The following is a 21,987-nucleotide window of genomic DNA, read 5'->3' on the forward strand; positions in this document are numbered from 1 at the left end:
GGAAAATGGCTGTAAGTTCAGCAAACTTCACATCCTTCCTTCAAGAAGAAAGAACCACCACAAATCTGACCATAGCAGCTACGCTAGGGTACAGGAGATGCTTTGGTGACGTCTTCAAGGCGTTTCAAGACTACGGCCAAAAAGATGCAACATGCTGACGTCTGATTTGTAGTGATGCTAACTACGAACAGTTACAAGCTGATGAAAAGAAAGGCTCCAGAGTTGTTGGTTGCAGTAACCCAATTTAACCACAGGATGTCATTTTTTCTTAATTTCTACATAATGCACCTTTAAACCACTCTGAGGCTTTTTGTCTGCCCATGTTTCGTAACCTCATATTAGACCATAAACAGTAACTACACCCTTCTTTTGTTTTTGTCTTTTTAAGGAGAAAAACTGACAACACCCCAGCCGGCTGACAATAAAACCAGTTTCCGTGCAACCCTTCCAGTAGACTGTTTATTGTCCTCTTCGGCCACTTTCTCCTCCAGCTGACTTCTACCCCCCAGAGTTAAAAAAAAACATCCATTCCTTTAGAGACCACCGCAGATGTATTATAAAATCGACTTTAACTTAATCATATCTGCTTCTGGTGCCACTTCTAGATGGCCATTCCCCCGCTCTACGCCCGTGCCGTGCCTGACACCAAACTCAGACAACCCATAAACCTTTAACTTCACGAGTATAAAACAGAACACGCGTTCTTCTCTCACTTTGCCGTTTTCTCAGCTCACGCACGCGTGCGGACTTCATTTAACCCCAAACACATAAATGCGCGCCCTCGCGCTGTATCTCCCATCTCTCTCTCTCCTCCTCCTCCATGGTCGGGCTCATGAAGTCACTGCCCAGCAGCCTCTGCGTGTCTGAAGGAGCGCCGCTGCGCTCCACACAGTTGAGGAGACTCCTGGCGCAGTCTGCTCGGGGTGACAGCTGCAGCAGGAGACCAGATGGAAGTAGAACACCAACCTGAAGACATGCCCAAACCCTCTATAGCTGTTTTGTGTTGAGCTTGCTGCAGAAAAGTCGGGAGTTTACTTTTCCCTTTCAGCTGAGGATCTCTCTCTATCTCCTCTTTCGCCTCTCGCAGCGCATTTTTCGATTTTTGACTTTATTCTTCCCCCTCTCTCTTTTTGTCGCCGTACGTCCTAAACGCTGCTGTTCCTCGGAGGCGACTTGCTCGTCCAGCACCCATGAATTCAGATAAAAATGTGTACCTCGGCAGGGACAAAGGCATCATGCGGAAGAGAGCTCTCCTCCTTCGGAAGGGCTGCAGCTTTGAAATTACCAGGTAGGATCTATTTTTGAAGGGGGTCTGTTCGTGTGTGGTGTGTCTGGGACACAGGGCGGTCAGAGGGACTAGACTCACGCATCACCAACAATCAGCGTTGTTTATTGGATTTGTCCAGGTCTGCTGTGCGTGTGCGCGCAGAGGTGCGGGATGTCCCGCGTTCATACCATGCCCTTTCTCAGGTTATTAATACTATTTGATCAGGGTTTGGAAAGCCCCCCATTTGCCCTTTGGCTTTATTGTTGTGTTTTATCTCTGCGCCGTGCGTTCATTCTTCCACGGACGCGTTACGCACGGATACATGTCTTCTGCACCTGACTCTGCAATATTATCTGAGCCGGTTAATGGCAGGCAAGAGCTGTGGGTGCATGTGTGTGCGCGCGCAGCCATATTTAGAAGCAGAAGCCTGCCAACAAGGTCTTCCGTTCGCCTTCATGCCAGAAAAGCCTTCATTCATTATTTTCCTTTTACCCAGTGATCAAAAGCTGGGTCATTCTGTGCTGCTGTGGGTTAATCCTCCTGCTGGGACTTCATCAAGGCAGGGGTCTTTGTGACCATCAGACCCTCCAGCTGATTTGGGTTTCTGTTGCCTCCTGTTGTCAACTCCAGCTCCTGATCGCTGCAGGGTTAAAGTCAATCTCACATTTTGGTGTCAAATGTGTTCGTCTTAGACTCTCACTGATGCCAAGCTTTTCTTTTCCTTCTTTACATTACTGCTTCCCTTCCTTAACATTTCTTTTAGAAACTGTGTGGTCCTTTTTGTGAAAATGCATCCTCTCAGGTGAATATTGAGAATGTTATGTGCTTGTTGCAATTTTCAGTGCATTCAATAAATTTCTGTTAGTTCCATAAAACAGTACACGTGTTTTATCTGATGTACAACTTTAGGAGCCAAAATGTTTAATAGCCCAAGACTGAATAAAACAGGAAAAGAACGTCATAGCTTAATGTTCTGGGACGCTGATATTGCTCTCATCATCTTGATTTCTTTGCTTTTACATTATTGTCTCATCCCATCCCTCCCCACCTGTACTCTAATATCCTGCCTGTACTCTAATATCCTGCGATTTCAGATAATCTGTGCGTGAGGTGGGGCTGTGCTTTCATAATTATTTTCATTTAGGCTCCAATGATTGACAAAACACCATTCTACTTTTAAGACATCTTTTGCTTTGTCATTCGTTGTAAATGAAGCTTTCATCCTCTCCTCCAACTCATTTTGTGATGACTTAAAAAGTCAGTGCAAGTAAAGGTGCCAGAACAAGAGCAAAACACAATGGCAGCTAGGGAGGTACATAGATAACCGGTTAATTGCTGTTAATGTTGTAACTGAGTAAAATTGTTTTGCCCAGTTAGCCTCTTCAAGTCCTTCTGCTGCACTGGGTGTAATAGATTTTGTGCCAGTAGATGGCACAAGAGCGCCGCTATCAAAGTATGTTTACAAGGCAACCACAGAAGAAGAAATTAGCTCCTCATGACCATACAAATGCTCAAACACAGGCCCAATCTCAATACTCACACTGCGCCCTGCGGACTTCAGCAAAGTGCTCTTGGAGAAAGTGTGCTATAAGGCTTCGAGTGCGTAGTGCACAAGTGTACGAATAATTGCAGAATTGAGACAGGGAGCATTGTGTCATCGATCGCAACGCATGCGGGGATGCTGGTCGCTGTGATACTTTTTTTAAAAAACCTTTATTAACAACATTTAAACAAACAGCCAAACAGTTATTTGATATAAATGTGCATTTATTGCTGCTTTGTCTAAAAGTTTTAGAGCATCAACTAATCATCCTAAAATTAACTAATTTCATTAGAAAATACATATTTTCAGAATAGGAACTTTTCTCCTGCAGCAATGACTTGTGGGTAATACCCTTTCCCGAGGTTTGTATCGCTGCGAACTTGGGTGAAGCGCAGAGTAATGGGCTCGATACACGGGAGGCGACATCGCCTCTCCTCGATTCATTTTCAATGAGACATGCGCGACAAAGCGATGATCACGGGTCTCCCTCCTACCAAGCGAAAAGCAAAAAACGTGCGTGTGAAATTTTGCGCTCGTGCACGTGTCGTGCACAGGCGACCCAGCGACGCGATCCCTGAAAGTTGAAATATTTTGAACTGTTCATCGCTGTCACTCGGACAAGAACCAATCAACGAAGGTTTCATTCACTGACCAATTAGCGGGCAGGATGCTCCGTACATCTCCGAGCAAACATGGAGGAGAAGTTGATTATTATTATGTTTTATATTGTAAAATCAGAAGTAAGATTTCACATAACTCTAGCAGCACCTTGTGAAACATCATATCTACCACTTTATTAACTCTGAACCGCTTAAATAACCTTAATTCCCTCCAACCTGACACAGCCAAACAAAACAATGGAAGTTTCAATTTCGCCATGGAACAGAACGCGTAGACAGCTTTGCCGCTGCCACGGGTTGCCGCGGGTTGCCTCCGAATTTTGCTGATCGCGGTCGTTTGTCACCTCCCGTGTGTCGAGCCCCTAAGGGTGCAATGGGGGCGTGGTCATCTTCCACACTTGAGAATCGGGACACCCTATGCACTCGCACCCCTGGCCGGGAACGCGCAATTGAAGGGTGCAAGGGTGCAAGTGCGAGTATACAGATTGGGCCACAGAGCGGTTAGCAAAGAGCATTGCGTTGGAGCAGTTCATTCTTCGTTTTTTCATTGCTGGTTTCCAGCTATTACCTGTTAAGGGGTGTCAATAGCCAGTTAAATAAATTTTGGAAAATGTGCATAGTGGCAGCACATGCGATATGAAAACATCTCTCCTTCATTCTCATTTATAGCTTTAGTTAAATATTTCCAAACGGTTCTATTTTTGAGTGTGCAGCTCATGAAAAAGTAAATTTTGTTGGTTTTGAACACTTGCTTGCTCCAGGCTTCCATAGAAGCTCTTCTCTGCTTTCATAGCATCACAGTATTCCACATTTTGTTCATCTGACTACTCAACAGAGAAGGAAATTCAATTGATTAGTTCATGTCTGCATGGGCTTTAAAGGCATCCTTGAAATTAATGCCACAATTACCTTGTTGTTGAATATAGGCAGCCTGGCGTGTCTAATGTAGCATACCAAAAAGTCTGCGCCGTCTCCGACCTGCTTTTAGAGGGCGATTAGTGATGTGACCGGTTCAGTCTGAGAAAAGCTGGTTTAACATGTCAAAACACACACACACCCTTAAATTAACATGTCCCAACTAAGGTGGAAACTCGTTTGCCAAAAAGGAAGCCAACGCAGAAGTGATAAAACTGCAGTTCCTCCCTCATCCACTAGGGGCAGCCTCCAGAAAGGAGAGAGTTACCATTAGCTCCCATTTTAAAAATGCCTAGACTAGTGAACTAAACCAAACTCTTGCTTTGCGACATTTGGTTTAGGAATGCTTCATTGAAAGAATGAAAGAAAGAAGGAAAACAATCTTTCATATACCGCCTCTCAAGATAAAAATCATGAGGCTCTTCATTGGAACCTCCGCTGCCCCTAGCAGCATTCTGGTGGGCCAATGTGTGAATTTTTGTCACTCATTTGTTTAGATGTAGTTAAAGCTTGAAATTACAAATACGTAGGTAGTGTCCTTTGATTGACAGGTAGCAGGTGAGCTGTCAACACTAGCAGCTTGCTCCCCCCCTTTTGTTCCAGGGAAGACCTCAGCCTCGACCTCATGTTAAATGTTTTACAGTCTAGAGGGCAGAGGGTAGCAGAGTCACTCAACTCCAGTTTTCTGGCTGAAAGCACCAGCCAACCTCTGTTAGCTTCAGTTAGCTTGAAGCTACATGGGCTCAGGGATCGATGGTTGTCAAAGATCTGCCCCCACTTTCCCCACCCCACTCTGAGCTCCATTTATGTACTTTCCTGGAGTGATGATGCGGCCAAGATGGTTGTGGTGGAAACCTGGTAGCCTGGCCTGCCCGACTCCTTCCTCTGTTTAATTCTGCACAGAGAAAGGGTCTGGGAACTCTCCTATTCAAATAACCCCACCCCCTGAGAATTCTAACCGAGCCAATCAGCGCTGCGTAGCGTACGTCACACACCACAATGTTGAGTTTGTCATAAACATGGCGACTCAAGCGGAGTTCGCCCTTTCCTCTGTTCTAAATGACTTGAATGTCTTTAAAACCACAACAAGTAAAAGCGCTAAAAGCCTTTCTTCTAAAAAAAAATTAAAAAAAGATGCTTGCGCTGTCGCCAGACACCTTTTTAAAAAAAATTACAACAAAAAAAAACCTACAGCGTTGCGTGGTACAGTCGGCATTTCCGTCTTTTTTCTGATTGGTTATTTCTGAGCTGGCTAGTCCCGCCCCTCATGTGCCTCTCTGCCTTTGAGTAACCAGACGTACTCTGCGCATCGCTGATTGGCTCGGTTAGAATTCCCAGGGGGTGGGGTTATTGAATAGAGCCCCCTTCAGACAGGCCATGAAAAACGGAAGTGTTCCAGACTCTGTCCGTAAGACCTTTGTGTCTGAATACAAACATCCGGATAACGTGTTCCGGAATTTAACCGGATGAAGCCCCTAGTAACAGGTCCGGACTTGTTACGGACAAGGTGGCTGCTTCAGACTGGTGAGGCAGAGTTCCGGACAAGGGGGAGGGGGAGGGGACCGGGGGACGCTGTGCGCTCCTAGATAGCCCGCTGCTGTAGCATGCGGCGAACCACGGCAGCTCGCCTCCTACGGTACCGCCTAGACGTGCGACGGAGCGCTTCACACCGCTTCAGTGATTCTTTTAACCATTGAGCTTCATCATCCAGGTCTCTTATGCGTCTTCGTGTGCGCAGAATTATGCTTAAGCTCCTCGTGATTTTTATCTTGAGAGGCGCTATAGAAATGATCTTTTCTTCTTCTTCTTCTTCCTCTTAACATGAGTCCAATCCCCACCCCACCCCCCGCCGCCGTCAGACATCTGGAACTTTTCCCTGCTGTGTGAACGCAGCTGAAAGGACAAGTTCCGGTACAACAGTGGTGTGTCTGAAAACACAGTTCCGGTTAAAAAACGGATTGAATTGTCCACAAATGTTCCAGAATGTCAGTCTGAAAAGGGCTTAGGAGAGTTCCCAGACCCTTTCTCTGTGCAGAATTAAACAGAGGAGGAGTCTGGTAGGCCAGGCTAGAAATCTGGGGGGATAGTGTGGAGGTTGGTGAAGGAAATGCTAACCGCAGAACAACGCTAGACCGAGCTACCTCTAACGTCCTTATTGGATGAACAAAAAAGAATCTTGGAGCATCAAATACATTCCAGGATATACTGGGAATATCCAGGCTTTAAATGAAGACAGATAGATCCACAGCTTAGTTTATCCTCAAAAAATCATTTTCTTTTTTCTCACTGCTTAAGAGCACAGCCCTGCCACCTGCCGATTTAAATCTGTGCCAGCAGAATCCTTAAAATGTGAACGCTGGATGTTTCCATTCAGGATGAATACAAGATGTTCACTCCAATGACCAGCTTAGTGCCAAGCATTACCTTTCAGATTACACATCCCATCTAATCATCCAGATCTACAGTGAAAGAGCTTGTTCCATTTCTGTTTGGAGTCACACTGAAAAGCTTCCTGGCAATCTGTCCCTCAGGCTCAGGGGGTTTAACAGACAGATCAATCAGAGCGGGCCGTGAGGTGCCACTGAATGGGGAAACAGATTCTCTGCCATATATCGAAGGGATGGGAAAGACCCTTCAGTTCGGAAGTGCTTTATCAATTGCATGGAGGAGTGCATGTTTAAATCATACACACGCTTAAGAACTTTCACATGTTTGCGTGTGGATTTATGTCACGGAGCAGCAGCTTCATCTAGACACTAGTCTGCCTTTTTGTTTCTCCTTCTGGACACAAATGGTGTGAGTGGACCTTAAATAAAGTGCTGAAGCTGGTTTTTGTCTCGTTACAGATCTGATTAGGTGTTTGGCTCATGCCACTGTAGAAAAGAGTGATCTTGATGTCCTAAATCTATATAATTCCTTGTTTGGAGGAAGAAATTATCCAAAATGCCAAGAAAAATGAATGATTTGCAAAACTGCAACAGAAAAAGTCACTAATAAATGTTTTATGCTTTAATCTTCAAAATAAAAATACAAACATTTTCACCTTCAGAAGCTGCACGCTAAAGGTAAAACAACATCCAAATCCATTCTAATCTCTGGGGATTACGCTGGTTTCCTAAGAACAGATCACATCACGTTATTACGTACGGCTGTGTTATTTGCAACATTTCATCGTGACTAAGCCTTATCTAACAAAGCGAGCAGCCTGCCAGCTGGAGGATTCTCTCACTGACAGCAGGTAGCTGCAAAGCTGCAGGTGGGAGCACAAAACTTGGACGAACCCCTGGAAGCAATTATTGGGTCATTTTCCTCTGCAGTGTCAGATTTACGGGCTGAGACGTGCAAGTGGCTGGATGTTTGTTCATTAGATGGTGCATCAGATGGACTCAACGTTTGTCAGGAAATTAAAAGCAAGCAAAACTTCTTCAGATGTACAAATATTCCTTTTGTGTATAGGTTCTCATGCATGAAGACATCTTCAGATATGTGATGTGTCACTTCAGTAAGACTGTATTAGTGCTACAGTCAGTCTTTCTACAGATTAGAACTGATGCCACACTGTGGCATGAAAACACATGATGGAGGGTGTATTTCCAGGTAAAAAGCGACAGTTGGTTGACAGCGTCAGATGGACCCAGAAGGTCAGCGAGTTCAGCTTTTATTCTGAAAGGAACCGTTGCAGCAGGTGGAACGGCAGTAGGTTTATCCAGCTTGTCGTTGGTTCTTTCGGCTGAAGAGGAGAGTCACGGATTGGCCAATCCATCAACTTCTCTAGAACGCTTTGAACTGGCGCTAAAGATGACGTGGGCATAGTTTTATACTTCGAATGTTTTGGTTTATGGTCGAATGAAAAGGTGACAGATTTACCAAGCACCACCAAAACCACGCCTCGGTCAGATCTGGCAGATTCTGATTGGATCAGTAAATGCAATGTGTCGTCTCTTTACGCTGCGTGAGATCAGTCCTAGTGGAAACATTTTAAGTCATTGTTACGTCCTCTATTGGTGGATATGGAGAAGGACGGGGAGTAACACAGAGGCATGTGCTTCAGTTGTGGAAATTGTAAACACAGATTTATTAAAAGGATTTTAAAATGACAAAAAGCTCCAAATCTAAAAGTACTTAAACACATTGTTAAAATGGCCAAGGGTTCACGTTTAAAACAGACATCAAATGCTCCCAAACATTCACAAAACAAAGTCCACTGACTTAAACACAAGTTTGGGAGCCAAGAGGTAACCAGCACTCTGGTCCCTCGTCTGTTGAAAACCTCTAAAAGCTCTTAAGCTTCACTAAGCTTAAAGAACTAAAACCCATTTAAAAGCCATTAAAACACAAACAAATGGAGCACATGAGAGAACTGGCACAGATCCAGTCTCTCCCTTCCTCCTGGCAGCTCTCCCTTTTATGCTGCTCAGGAGGTGATCAGCCCAAGTGAGTGCAGCTGTGCAGGTAGGAGGTGGAGGAAGCACTCATTGTCCTCTGCAGTGTCAGATTTCTGAGGCAAACGGCAACAGCCGTAACACTTCCTCCCTTAAAAGAAAGAAAAAAAATTAAAACACGTTCAACCACAATTTTTTTTTCTTTCACCTTTGTCCTCCATGGCTTTTATCACAAACACTCCCAGGTTTTTTTTTTTCCAACAAGAATTCCCTCTAGCTAATTGAAGGAGTCTAGCTGATCTCCATCCTAGTCTTCATGGGGCGTAGAGATGGGCCGATTAAGCACATGTGCCGAGGCACATTCAAAACCAACAAAGGGAGGGGGTTAGCCACAGCCCTTCCTGGGGTGCTCCCGAGATGATGAACTGAATCACCAACACTAACCTCCATAACCCCAACTCTAGAAAAACAAAAACCAGAACGCATCCTAAAGAGGGTGCGCTCCAATAGCCTATAGGGAATTCACTCTGTTCACTTTAAAATATAACAAGCACAACAGAATATAACAAAAAGGACATACTTACAATACCTGAGAGGACACAGCTGACCACACATCTTAAAATCCTATGAATAAAACCTGTTTGCAAAAAGCACATGCCATTAAAAGTCCTTCATGGAATGGTTGATATCCCGGACGAGCCCCCATTGTGTTACGTCCTCTATTGGTGGATATGGAGAAGGACGGGGAGTAACACAGAGGCATGTGCTTCAGTTGTGGAAATTGTAAACACAGATTTATTAAAAGGATTTTAAAATGACAAAAAGCTCCAAATCTAAAAGTACTTAAACACATTGTTAAAATGGCCAAGGGTTCACGTTTAAAACAGACATCAAATGCTCCCAAACATTCACAAAACAAAGTCCACTGACTTAAACACAAGTTTGGGAGCCAAGAGGTAACCAGCACTCTGGTCCCTCGTCTGTTGAAAACCTCTAAAAGCTCTTAAGCTTCACTAAGCTTAAAGAACTAAAACCCATTTAAAAGCCATTAAAACACAAACAAATGGAGCACATGAGAGAACTGGCACAGATCCAGTCTCTCCCTTCCTCCTGGCAGCTCTCCCTTTTATGCTGCTCAGGAGGTGATCAGCCCAAGTGAGTGCAGCTGTGCAGGTAGGAGGTGGAGGAAGCACTCATTGTCCTCTGCAGTGTCAGATTTCTGAGGCAAACGGCAACAGCCGTAACAGTCATATTACTTATTATATTCTATAGGATTATAATAAAGTAATTAATATTTTGATTTCACAGATTGGTCACATGTTACTAACACTTTGTTTGATTAGCTTTATTAAAAATAGAGTTCTTTGATTTATTAAGAGGAGAGAGTCATTTTCTTCAATCTTCTCTTGGGCTGGAAAGGAAGCAGCTTAGAGCAAATGCATGAGACCTTGAGGCAATATCTCATGCAGATTAGTTCTGTGTCAGAGGAGATGGAAAATGACTTTTAGGTGGAAAACAGTCATTTCATTCCATTACAAGCTCATGTGATGAATGAACAAGATGTTTAAATCAAATGTTTGAATAACTTGTGCTTAAATCAATGAATTTAAAATGAATATTGTTCTTACAATGATCCATTTATTTCACAAATCAGTATGGGTTGATTTAACAAGTTAATCAATGTTTACACTCATACACATTACAATAAGATACTCATTAAGGTAATATTCACCTCACATTAGAGTTTGAACATTCTCATTCACAAAGTGTTAAAACTCTTTGTATCTGAAGAAGGCGTGGTTTTCTGAGGGATGTTGGCAAAGACTCAAAAACGTGTCAAACTCTGATTTGCCAAACTTGCCCTAAACTCATAACATTGTGGTTTATTAAAACAAGAATTACTTCCCAAGTAATTCAGTTTCTAGCTGACTCTCGAACCAGCCAATTCGGGAACAAGCATTTTTGAGACCATCTCTTTTGACATTCAGTCAAAAGCCTCTGTGCATGCTGCAAGCTGATACAGCCCAAACAGCTCTTTTAAGAGCTACGTCACACCTTAGACATCTAACCTGCAGACCCCGGGTTGCATCTTACTGGCCGGGGAAGCTGGACTCAGAGAAAGCCACTAATCTCTGAGTATTGTGACCTCACCACTCAGACCGCACCCCCCCCCCCCCCCCACCCCCCCCACCCCCCCCCTTCCCCGGACCGCCAAGAGCAACTCATACCAAGGCTATCGTACGCCTGAATACTGGAGTATGATGACTGTTATAAACAACTCTCTAGTTTATAACCAAACAACAAATTCTTTTACAACCCAGGCTTCACAAATTCTCTCAGATACCAAGAACGGTTTTGCTAAAACATCTAGCTTCCATTACTACGTTTCACACATCACATTAAGTCACTCCATATCCATTACACCACATCTCATTATTCATATCTTATCATGTATAATCATTAGTTTAGGAAAAAGAATTAAATTCATTTTATAATTATATACTTGACTCTGTCTGAATTAATACAGAGTGTGTTTATGGTCCCCGAAGAAGCAAAGAACCCTAGAATCTTCTGATTAAACCTTCAAAGATCAATCAGGTTGATATTTCATATTTATATGGAATCATCACATCTTATTGGTCATAATTAATATGTAGTGTCAATCATATCATAAATCATCACGCTGCAAACTAAATCCAGCTCCATGTACTCCTTTTTCTCTCCTTTCTCCTCTGGACAAACTGTGTGATGGTGGGTCTTTGTAGTTTTATCAACAGCTAATTACACTGAAGCAAACATCTTTGCTGTGGACTAAATTAAATGTGTATCATAATTTTTTTTGCCATTCATTTTTAAACCGTTTATTTTTCCTACTCAGAAGTTGGAATTTCCGAGGACAAAGCAAACGCACCGTTAGCTATGTAATCAAAAAACTAAACTATCAAGCTAATGTGATCTTAAACAGTTTATTTTGCTACTGGAGCAGATTAAGATGCCTCATACTCAGATCGTTGTCGCTGGTTTCATCATCACTCAATAGTCCATTTAGTCGCATTTAGTGAAGTGAAACCTAATTTTAGAGCATGTTCGCTTTCTTCTAGTCGGAATTTCAAAATGCCGAAGAGAAAGCGAACGCACCATTATCTGAATGAAAGCTAACATGTCAAGCTAACGTTATCTTAAACATTTTATTTACCTACCGGAGCAGATTAAAATGGTGATGCCTTGCTTAGATCATTGTTGTTGGTTTCATCACCACCCAGTTACCCATCCCATTTAGTGAAGCGGACCCAAACTTCAGAACGCTTCTTCTCTGTCGTGCTGCTGTTTACAGCTCGCCCACAGTGACTGACAACCTTATCGAAACAAGGCACCGTTTCATATGACGCGAATCGGTGCTCAGTCAGTACTATGGAATTGGTTTGGTGCCTTAAAAAGTATCAAATTCAGTACCCATCCCTACAAAGTACTAGTTCAAAAATTGCGCTCCCAGGGATGTTTGACCCTAATAATGGCCATCTGTTGTTAAGGTCTTACTTGAACACCAAACTACTGCTTGCTTGCAATGATTTAGGTATGTACTGCCCCCTATCGCCAGGGAAAATACACACCGTTGCTTTAAGCTGCCCAGAACTTTCACCGTAACGTAGAAGTTTAAAAAAAAACTGAAAAAGTTCACTTGAAACAAGATTTTATTATGAGATTGAATAAAACATATGTATATATTTTAACTTTATATAAATTGTTTTCTGCATTTGACCCATCCTTGCCAAGCAATGGTCACACCTGGGGGACAACTTCTTATGGGTTCAGTATCCCGCCCAAGGATACCTCGGCTTGAGGCTTAAGGGGCCTGGGGATGGATCCTCAGAGGAAAACTGCACCCCCCCCCCCATTGAGCCACGGCTGCCTTTTGCCATTAGCTTTAGCTTTTTATGTTGAAAGAGTCACACAGTGTCACGGATCAGAGGAACATTTTTAATAAATGCCATCTTATTACACTATTGCAAAAGCAAACATCCACAAAGCAAGTTCCTTGCCCTCGAGCCTTGATTTTGACATAAAACCTGGACCTCCTCCAGGAACAACAAATCATAACCTTATTAAAGACTAGTTCCATTTCTTTTGCCATAACAAGTGCAGCAAGTCTCGTCATGGAAGCTGTCTGTCACTGGCCTCTTGGCTTTGTGAGTGGAGTTAGATGATGTGGTGTCACTTGGTAGAAAATTCTGGCTCAGCTCCACTTTGAGTACAAACTAGCAGATCAAGCTCTGAGTGACGGTGCCAAAAACCCAGACAGGAAACCAAGAGGAACATGTTCTCTGTCAGAGTCAGTATCCAGAATCAGAGCAGCAGCATTGGCTAATCCAGACATGTTGGAAACTAACCTCACCGTGTTGAGTCTTTTGGACTATCATCGGTCTTTCTCTGAACATTTGTGGCTCATTTAAGGAAAGGCATGTGCTGGCAGCGAGCAGAACCGCCAGTGAAGAAATGCAAACTCATCATTAAGCTAGCAATGTGTGATCAGATATTATGGTTTATAACATGTTGGGATGGAAAATGTTGGCAGGAAAATAGATGTTTGTTGGTGAGCTTGGAAAATATGTGCTATTCATTAATCAGCTTGCTCCGCCTGCTAATACTCATGCTTGTTTTCATTTAAACACATGCCTCTATTGACTCATTAAACTAAAAGCTTCTCAGAATGAAGCAGCAGTAACTTCACATGCACATTCCGAATCAGCCACTCCCCCTCTCATCACATCACTTAAAGGTCATTTACAGTGGTGTGAAAAACTATTTGCCCCCTTCCTGGTTTCTTATTCTTTTTGCATGTTTGTTACACAAAATATTTCTGATCATCAAATACATTTAACCTTTAGTCAAAGATAACACAAGTAAACAAAATGCAGTTTTGAAATGATGGTTTTTATTATTTAGGGAAAGAACAAAATCCAAACCTACATTGCCCTGTGTGAAAAAGTAATTGCCGCCTGAACCTAATAACTGGTTGAGCCTCCCTTAGCAGCAATAACTGCAATCAAGCGTTTGTGATAACTTGCTTCGAGTCTTTTGCAGCACTCTGGAGGAATTGTGGCCCACTCATCTTTGCAGAATTGTTGTAATTCAGCTTTATTTGAGGGTTTTCTAGCATGGACCACCTTTTTAAGGTCATGCCATAGCATCTCAATAGGATTCAGGTCAGGACTTTGACAAGGCCACTCCAAAGTCTTCATTTTGTTGTTCTTCAGCCATTCAGAGGTGGATTTGCTGGTGTGTTTTGGGTCATTGTCCTGCTGCAGCACCCAAGATCGCTTCAGCTTTAGTTGACGAACAGATGGCCGGACATTCTCCTTCAGGATGTTTTGGTAGACAGTAGAATTCATGGTTCCATTTATCACAGCAAGCCTTCCAGTTCCTGAAGCAGCAAAACAACCCCAGACCATCACACTACCACCACCATATTTTACTGTTGGTATGATGTTCTTTGTCTGAAATGCTGGGTTACTTCTACGCCAGATGTAACGGGACATTTGCCTTCCAAAAAGTTCAACTTTTGTCTCATCAGTCCACAAGGTATTTCCCCAAAAGTCTTGGCAATCGTTGAGATGTTTCTTAGCAAAATTGAGACGAGCCCTAATGTTCTTATTGCTTAACAGTGGTTTGTGTCTTGGAAATCTGCCATGCAGGTCATTTTTGCCCAGTCTCTTATGGTGGAGTCATGAACACTGACCTTAATTGAGGCAAGTGAGGCCTGCAGTTCTTTAGAAGTTGTCCCGGGGTCTTTTGTGACCTCTCGGATGAGATGTTTCTGCGCTCTTGGGGTGATTTTGGTCGGCCGCCCACTCCTGGGAAGGTTCACCACTGTTCCATGTTGTTGCCATTTGTGGATAATGGCTCTCACTTAGGGATGGGTACCGAATTCGGTACTTTTTAAGGTACCGACTGAATTCCATAGTACCGACTGAGCACAGATTCACGGCATTTCAAACGGTGCCTCGTTTCGGTACCCGTCCATAACGAGAACTTGCCAATACAGCTGCACATGTGCGAGAGAGTTATGTCATTGCTCGCTGCGAGCGAGTTGTAAACAGAGCAGCATGGTAGAAAGAATGCACGCTAAAGCTTGGGTCCACTTCACTAAATGTGATGGGTAACTGGGTGATGATGAAACCAGCGACAACGATCTAAGTGAGACAACCTCATCTTAATCTGCTCCGGTTGTCACGAGCTGAACTCAGAAGACCCGTAATGACGCCAAACACAGTTGATGTATATATAAAAAAGTCTTTTATTTTTGGTGGAGTTACCAGATGGGCGAGGCAGGAGACAGTCGGAGGGCAGGCGTAGTCAAAACCAGATCGGCACAAGCAGGTACAGGGAGCAGGCTGGAGACGTGGTAGAAGACAGGCGAGGGTCGTGATGGCAGGCAGAGTTCAAGGCAGTGGTCAGGAGAAAAAAACAAGGTCTGGAGGCAGAGATCAGGCAGGGTGGATGGCTGGAGAATTTACTGGCAAATGTTTTCAATAATCTGGCAGAGACTGGATAGCAGGATGGTTCTTTTATAGCAGGGGAAGCAGGTGTGTGAGATGAGCTGAGGAGTCAGGAGCAGGTGAAGTGGATGAAGCTGATGACAGGAACAGGTGAGAAGAATGGAGTTGATTGTGGTTGCCAGGGAAACAGGGCTTGTCAGGAGCTTGGTGAAGGGACCAGGTGAGCTGAATGAAGGTGAAATGAGGAGGCAGAGGAGGGTGAAGGATGGGAGTCATGACACCGGTAGGTAAATAAAATGTTTAAGATAGTGTTAGCTTGATATGTTAGCTTCCGTTCCGTTAATGGTGCATTCGCTTTCTCCTCGGAACTCCAATTTTCCAACTAGAAGAACTTGTTTACAACTGGCTTGCTGCGAGCCAGTTGTAAACAGAGCAACATGGTAGAAAGAATGCACGCTAAAGTTTGGCTTCACTTTACTAAATGCAACGGGTGATTGGGTGAAGATGAAACCAGTGACAACGATCTAAGTGTGAGGCATCATCGTTTTAATCTGCTCCAGCAGCTAAAAAAACTGTTAAGATAATGTTAGCTTGATAAATTAGCTTCCATTGCTACCATTATCAGCTGATGGTGCGTTCGCTTTCTCCTCGGAAATTCTAACTTCCCAGTAGGAAAAATCAAATGAAAAAAGACGGCAAAAGGAATGAAGATACACAGTAAATTTAGTTCACAGTAAAGATGTTTGCTTCAGTTTAATTATCAGCTTACAAAACTACAAGGACGATGTTAAAATACAAACAGTTGAATGTTATTTATCGTGATATTTATCAAATATGGTTATAAATTGAGAAAAATATATATTTAATTATAAAAGAGAATTAAAATAATAAACACTCAAAAGTATCGAAAACTGGTGCCGTTAAGTACCGGTATCGATTCCTTGGTACCGGGAATTAGTACCGAATCGATTCAAATGTCAAAGGTACCCATCCCTATTCTCACTGTGGTTCGCTGGAGTCCCAAAGCTTTAGAAATGGCTTTATAACCTTTACCAGACTGATAGATATCAATTACTTTTGTTCTCATTTGTTCTTGAATTTCTTTGGATCTTGGCATGATGTCTAGCTTTTGAGGTGCTTTTGGTCTACTTCTCTGTGTCAGGCAGCTCATATTTAAGTGATTTCTTGACTGAAACAGGTGTGGCAGTAATCAGGCTTGGGGGTGGCTACAGAAATTGAACTCAGGTGTGAAACACCAAAGTTGGGTTATTTTTTAACAAGGGGGGCAATTACTTTTTCACACAGGGCAATGTAGGTTTGGGTTTTGTTCTCTCCCTAAATAATAAAAACCATCATTTCAAAACTGCATTTTGTGTTTACTTGTGTTATCTTTGACTAAAGGTTAAATGTGTTTGATGATCAGAAACATTTTGTGTGACAAACATGCAAAAGAATAAAAAATCAGGAAGGGGCAAATGGTTTTTCACACCACTGTACGTTCTTCATTAACCTCCTCTGCTGCTAAACTGGCAGGTTTTGTGTCCACATCTGTCAGGGGTTTTGTTCTAGCTTGCCACTCGTCAGATCGACACCAGACTGAATGCAGATGCATCAGGAGTGTTCCTTTTCTTTGTAAATGAACACAGAGGCATATGAATAGATTCACAGGGATTGAAATATTAGGGCTTGTACTCTTGTGGTTTCCTGGGCAAGCTTTTAAAGGCGCTTCAAAGCTGTATTTAAGGAAAAACATATGTCTTAATGTCAGATCTGTTTTTAGTTCTGTAAACACATCAGTGTGCTCTTTCAGTGTGGGGGAACAAGTTTATGTGTTCTCTGACACACTGAGTTGAAGGTGTAGCAGGCCAGACTGCTGGGCTGTGTTTGAGTGTGTCAAAAAGCAGCCAGGAGGGAGCGTCAGTGACATGACGGACACTTTAAAGGCTTAAAACACCCTCTGCTCTGCATAATGTAGAAATTATTTAACATTTAGAAAACATACATCTAAATCAGACAGGTAACAATACCAAGTTTGTGTAGTTTCATATCTTAAAGCAACACTAAATAAGCTTCTCCCGCCCACTGGTTGAAAGCAGAATTACAACTTGCACCTGCCGATGACGTCATCATACTATAGTAATTCCACTTGGCCAAAATATATTGCATCTCTTTTTCAAATCTGTTCTTTTATGTATGTTTTGGAAAGAGTTTCGTAGTTTTGTTATTAAATTGGTGTTTCTTACTGCCAAAATGATTTTGAACGACGTAACATTACTTCCCAAAGTTGTATTTCCAGCCAGTGATCTGGTGTGATATCATCGATAGGTGCAGGACCCCAAACCGGCCAGAAGGAAGCATGGTGTCCCCCAAAGAGACTAGACCTGCACCTTTTGTACTTTAGACCTGATTTTTATGGTTATCTGGTAAGAAGCCACCAATATTTTTCAACAACTGGACATCATTTTATTCATTTTAAACAATGTTTTGACGGATATTTCCAGAGACAAAAGGTAAAAACTACTGATTGTCTCTTTGTCAGATTGAGGAAAATGAACCCATCTGCTTCCTGTCTTTAAAGCCCCCAGTGTGTAATATTTTTACCTGTGTGGACTATGACAGTAACCTGAAAGAACCAGCAGAGGGCACCCTGGAAGCATGGAGTCTGCTAATTCAACTAAGAAATAGAAAATAATTCCTACATTGTTGCTGTACTTGTTAGTTTGCATAATAAACAATTAAATCAAAAGGCACATAAAATTTTTCAGTTCCTCATCATGTCCAACACAAGGAAGCCGCATATGTTCAGATCCCTGCCCGCTATTAGCTGAATGCCAGCCTCTGATTAATGTCTCTGACTCCCAAATTCACCTAAAGTGGCTCATCCGTCTTTTCCTGCTACCAGAACTCCTGATCCGGCCCCAATGTGTCCGTTCCAAAGTCCTTCCTCTTAAGTCTCCTCTCTTCCCGCAGCCTGCTGTCTCTCCCAACACGTTCCAGCGCTCGTCCGCTAGCCAGTGGCTAAATCGGCGTTGTTTACTTGATCTCCACAACACTTTACTAATGTCGATGTAGTTCTCCACGCGTTACAGAGATGACATGCTTCTTCTCAAACGTTAACTTTATACTTGAGTCTCCTTTGGCTGGAAATCCGTGGGAGTTAATTAGTGATGTGACGTTCACAAACTAATCGAATCTTTTGAGCGGGTTTTCAAAGTGAATGATGAGAGCCGAGTCCCTGCAGAGAGCCGTTCATCTTAACAAACCTCTCCGGAAGTCGGTCAAACTCACCCGCTCAAACCCCACCTACTGCTGTGACGGACGTAGGAGGAACCATAGATATGTGTATAAACACGTGTTTATATACATATCTATGGGAGGAACGCTAACCAACCCTGTGCGCCCTCACGGACATCGCAGGAAGACGTTACTCTTGATACCCCCCCCCCCCACCCACCCACCCACCCACCGCTCCCTTGGCTTCACTTTGTTCAAAGGAGCCAGTCTTTTGAACGGCTCTTTGAGGTAAATGACCGACTAATGAATGGCTCCCATGAAAGAGCCATAAATCCCATCACTAGAGTTTACGCACAGCATGCACGGCGTGTCCCCCGGCTTTTGCCATGGCTGACTAGTAGCTTGTGATGCGCATCTCCACCACGTCAGCCTTGAGCCACGATTAGCTGGTGGCTAAGTCAGCATTGTTTACTTGATCTCCACAGCGTGTCCTCAGCTCACCAACCGTCCTTCACCAGTTGTGGCTAACAAACAGCCAGTGGTCGCTCCATATCCATTAGCTGGTAGCGGCAGCCAGTTTATTTACATTGAGCACACCACGATCCACGTGAAATGGGTGTTGTGGGAAATTATTAAGTTTACCTAAACCATTCTGTTTCCCTTAGGCAGTCAAGAGCAAATATTTCCAAATTCATAGAACTTAAAGTCGATTATGAGGACTAAACTACCTCAAATAAAAGATGGTTAAACTGAGGGAGATTACATCCTTTTACATAACTTTTAAAAGTAATAAATAAGCTTGCCGCAAAAGAGTGAACAATAATGTTTTTACTGCATCTTTTTTATTGTTTTTAGGAGGAAATACAGATAAAAACATCGCAAGCATGACATTATAACATTACATTACATCATTTTCCTGTACTTTTATAAAAGTTAATCACAAATGTTGTGAAGATAACCTGAAGTGCGACCTCCCAACACGGGTTCAATGCTCCCTACGGGGATGGGTCAAATGCGGAGATGTAATTTCACCAGTGTGTGATGATGACTATGGGGCTTTAACTTTGTTCCCTCCTACGAATGAAATTTCTGATTTATGAAACATACAGTAGCCACTAGCCAATCACAACCATGTTCCTCTGCAATCGCACATGTGTGTATACCCAGGTGCTCATGCCCATTCACAGTCATTTGCATTTATAAATGCCCTCATTTAACCATATTTGGTCACACCACATCCTGTAAAGCTCATGCAGGATATCCCTGTATTGTTTTGGCTGTGGTAGTGGTTTTCAGCGCTGGGGTCGGATGAGTAAGTGCGTGGCAGGTTTCTGGTTAAGCAACCAGGAGGGAGAGTGAGATGACCATCAGTGCTGTAAAATAACAGCTTTTCACTGTCTCCCTACTGTTGTGGTCCTGTTTTAATTCAAAATTAGTCTGCCCTCTGGGGGCGCCTTGTGGCCTGGGGGCTCTAAATCATTGCCTGCCTTGCCTATCAGCATGCAGCACCTCTGTTGATACATGTTTTGCATGTTTTTTTACTCAATTTTTGTCTCTCACGTGACTTTCTTCCTCTCCTACAGCACTTGTTGCATCTAGATACACAGGACAAATGATGAACAACAGGTAATTACTTCATTTAACAACTTCTAGAGACTTTTAGGAGTTTTGGGATACCCGATAGCCAAGGAGAGCACCCCCTGTCCTCCTAAAGTAAAGGTTGAAGTGATATTTAAACATGGAGAAAACTACTTAGTCAAATTGTGATAAAGTGGTGATTTTGTTTATCTCTTTTCAAATTCTAATTCAATTCAAAATACTTTATTAATCCCAGAGGGAAATTAGAGTTTCAGTACACACAATTCTTACGACTCATCTCGACAGTTATATGAGTTTGTGCGTTCACAGCACCATGCATTCCATCACTGAGCTCCGGGATAGAGCCAATATTCCTCGAAAGCTCGTAAATTTTCCGGTAAGCCAGGTAACCGCTCAGGCCAAACAGCAGGAATCCCGACACCAAAACAACAAATATCCAAACATCTTCAGAATCCTCTACAGACAGTTGAGAGAGGCATATCAGGCTCCGCTGTTTCCAGAAGTCCATGATATACCCAGCTGGCTCTGTCCCAGAGGGGCATCCTGGAGCCCCTTCTCCCATTCTCATCGTTGGAAAAATTTTGTCAATCACGTTGAGAAACCAACTGACCAGATTCACTTTTAATAATTTCCAGTTTCCAGGAAAAATGCAGAAAGCGCCAAACACAAAGACAGGACAAAGAGCCTTGGGATGAGGAGGGAGGGAGAGGAGAAAAAAAAGCGTCTGTACTCTCCAAGAGCCGGAAGATTTTTTTTTTCTCTGTCTCTTCATGTTTGCCACCTAAGTTTGTTCAGTTTTGACCTTTAGAAGAATGACTGGATGACTTAAGAGTTATGTCCATAGAAGGTGAGACTGAAGTGGTGTCCACAAGGCTGGTTCGTCTCTGCTCAGCTGTACAGTCGGCCCCTGGGTGGGTTCTGGTAAACACTGGACTGTAATCACTCCCATATGTGGCTGCATAGCTCAGCACGCAGAGCACAGTGCTGCGCACCAGGCTAGTTTAGAAGGAAAAATAGGCTCAAATCACTAGGAGAAAAACAGAAAAAAACGAGAGAGAAGAAGAAAAAAGTCTCGCTTGATTACAACCCTATGTAAACTTTTACTCTTGGAAACATCTGCTTCCATTTAGGTCTCTGAGACATGCCTAGATGTTACAGTGTACCGTACTCTGCTGGGTCAATTCCAGCCATTATGGCTGGCTGGAGTCAACCGAGTGCAGTGAGCTGTAGTTAAAGCTGCACACTGGTTAGGATGCAGCCACCCAAAGATGAGCCACAAGCCACATGCACTCAAGACTCATGATGTGGGCAGGCCTGTACAAACTTCCTTTTTCTACTGCAATGTCTATTTGGAGCGATGCACAGACAAGTCCAAAAAATTTGAACAGACGGCTCAGAGGAAGTATATTTTACTTTATATTAACCCTCGTCTCCCACTGTAACCAGTACAGGGTGATCCAGGGGAAACAAGAGGAGGAAACGGAGCCTGCGAAGGGTTACTGTTGTGCATTTTTTTACCCCGTGGTTTCACAGGAGGCTGGCCAAAAATATTTTGTTGGTTAGAGGGTAACAACAGAACAAGATGTGGGGGAAATGAAATGCGGTTTAAAAGCTCTTTCATGAACATAAAAGGCCGTTTTATGTGAAGTTATTTTACAAACCTTCTGTCCTTAAAAGAAAGTCATCTTAAATGAAAACTCCCAAAAGCATGGGTGTACACCTAAAGAGCAATTAATAACCCCCTTTTTCATAAATATTTACTCTCCCCACTTCACATCATATTTTTTCAGGGATTAAAGGAGGAACTGAAATATATTATTTTACAGCTTAGAGAGGGAACACCCTCTCAGCAAGAACTGTGTCACAAATGCAGTGAATATGAGTGTTTATCACTTTGAAGGGCAGGTTCACCTTTTAGGGTTCAAGCCCA

General features: G+C 43.0%; 1 protein-coding gene across 3 annotated transcripts in view; it reads left to right on the forward strand.

Annotated features, from left to right (window-relative positions):
• Positions 1-756: 756 nt before the first annotated feature.
• The window catches only part of garnl3 (GTPase activating Rap/RanGAP domain like 3), a 131,149-nt gene continuing 109,918 nt past the window's right edge, over positions 757-21,987 (forward strand). The window contains exon 1 of one of the 3 annotated variants that reach the window (XM_015943043.3): positions 757-1,288. In XM_015943043.3, coding sequence (XP_015798529.3) covers positions 1,191-1,288 — 98 coding nt within the window. In that variant the 5' untranslated portion in view covers positions 757-1,190. The remainder of the gene's footprint in view (positions 1,289-21,987) is intronic. The other 2 variants (XM_015943039.3, XM_015943038.3) reach the window with 2 other exon arrangements.

Source organism: Nothobranchius furzeri, chromosome 6 (assembly GCF_043380555.1).
Source record: "Nothobranchius furzeri strain GRZ-AD chromosome 6, NfurGRZ-RIMD1, whole genome shotgun sequence".
NCBI lineage: Eukaryota > Metazoa > Chordata > Actinopteri > Cyprinodontiformes > Nothobranchiidae > Nothobranchius > Nothobranchius furzeri.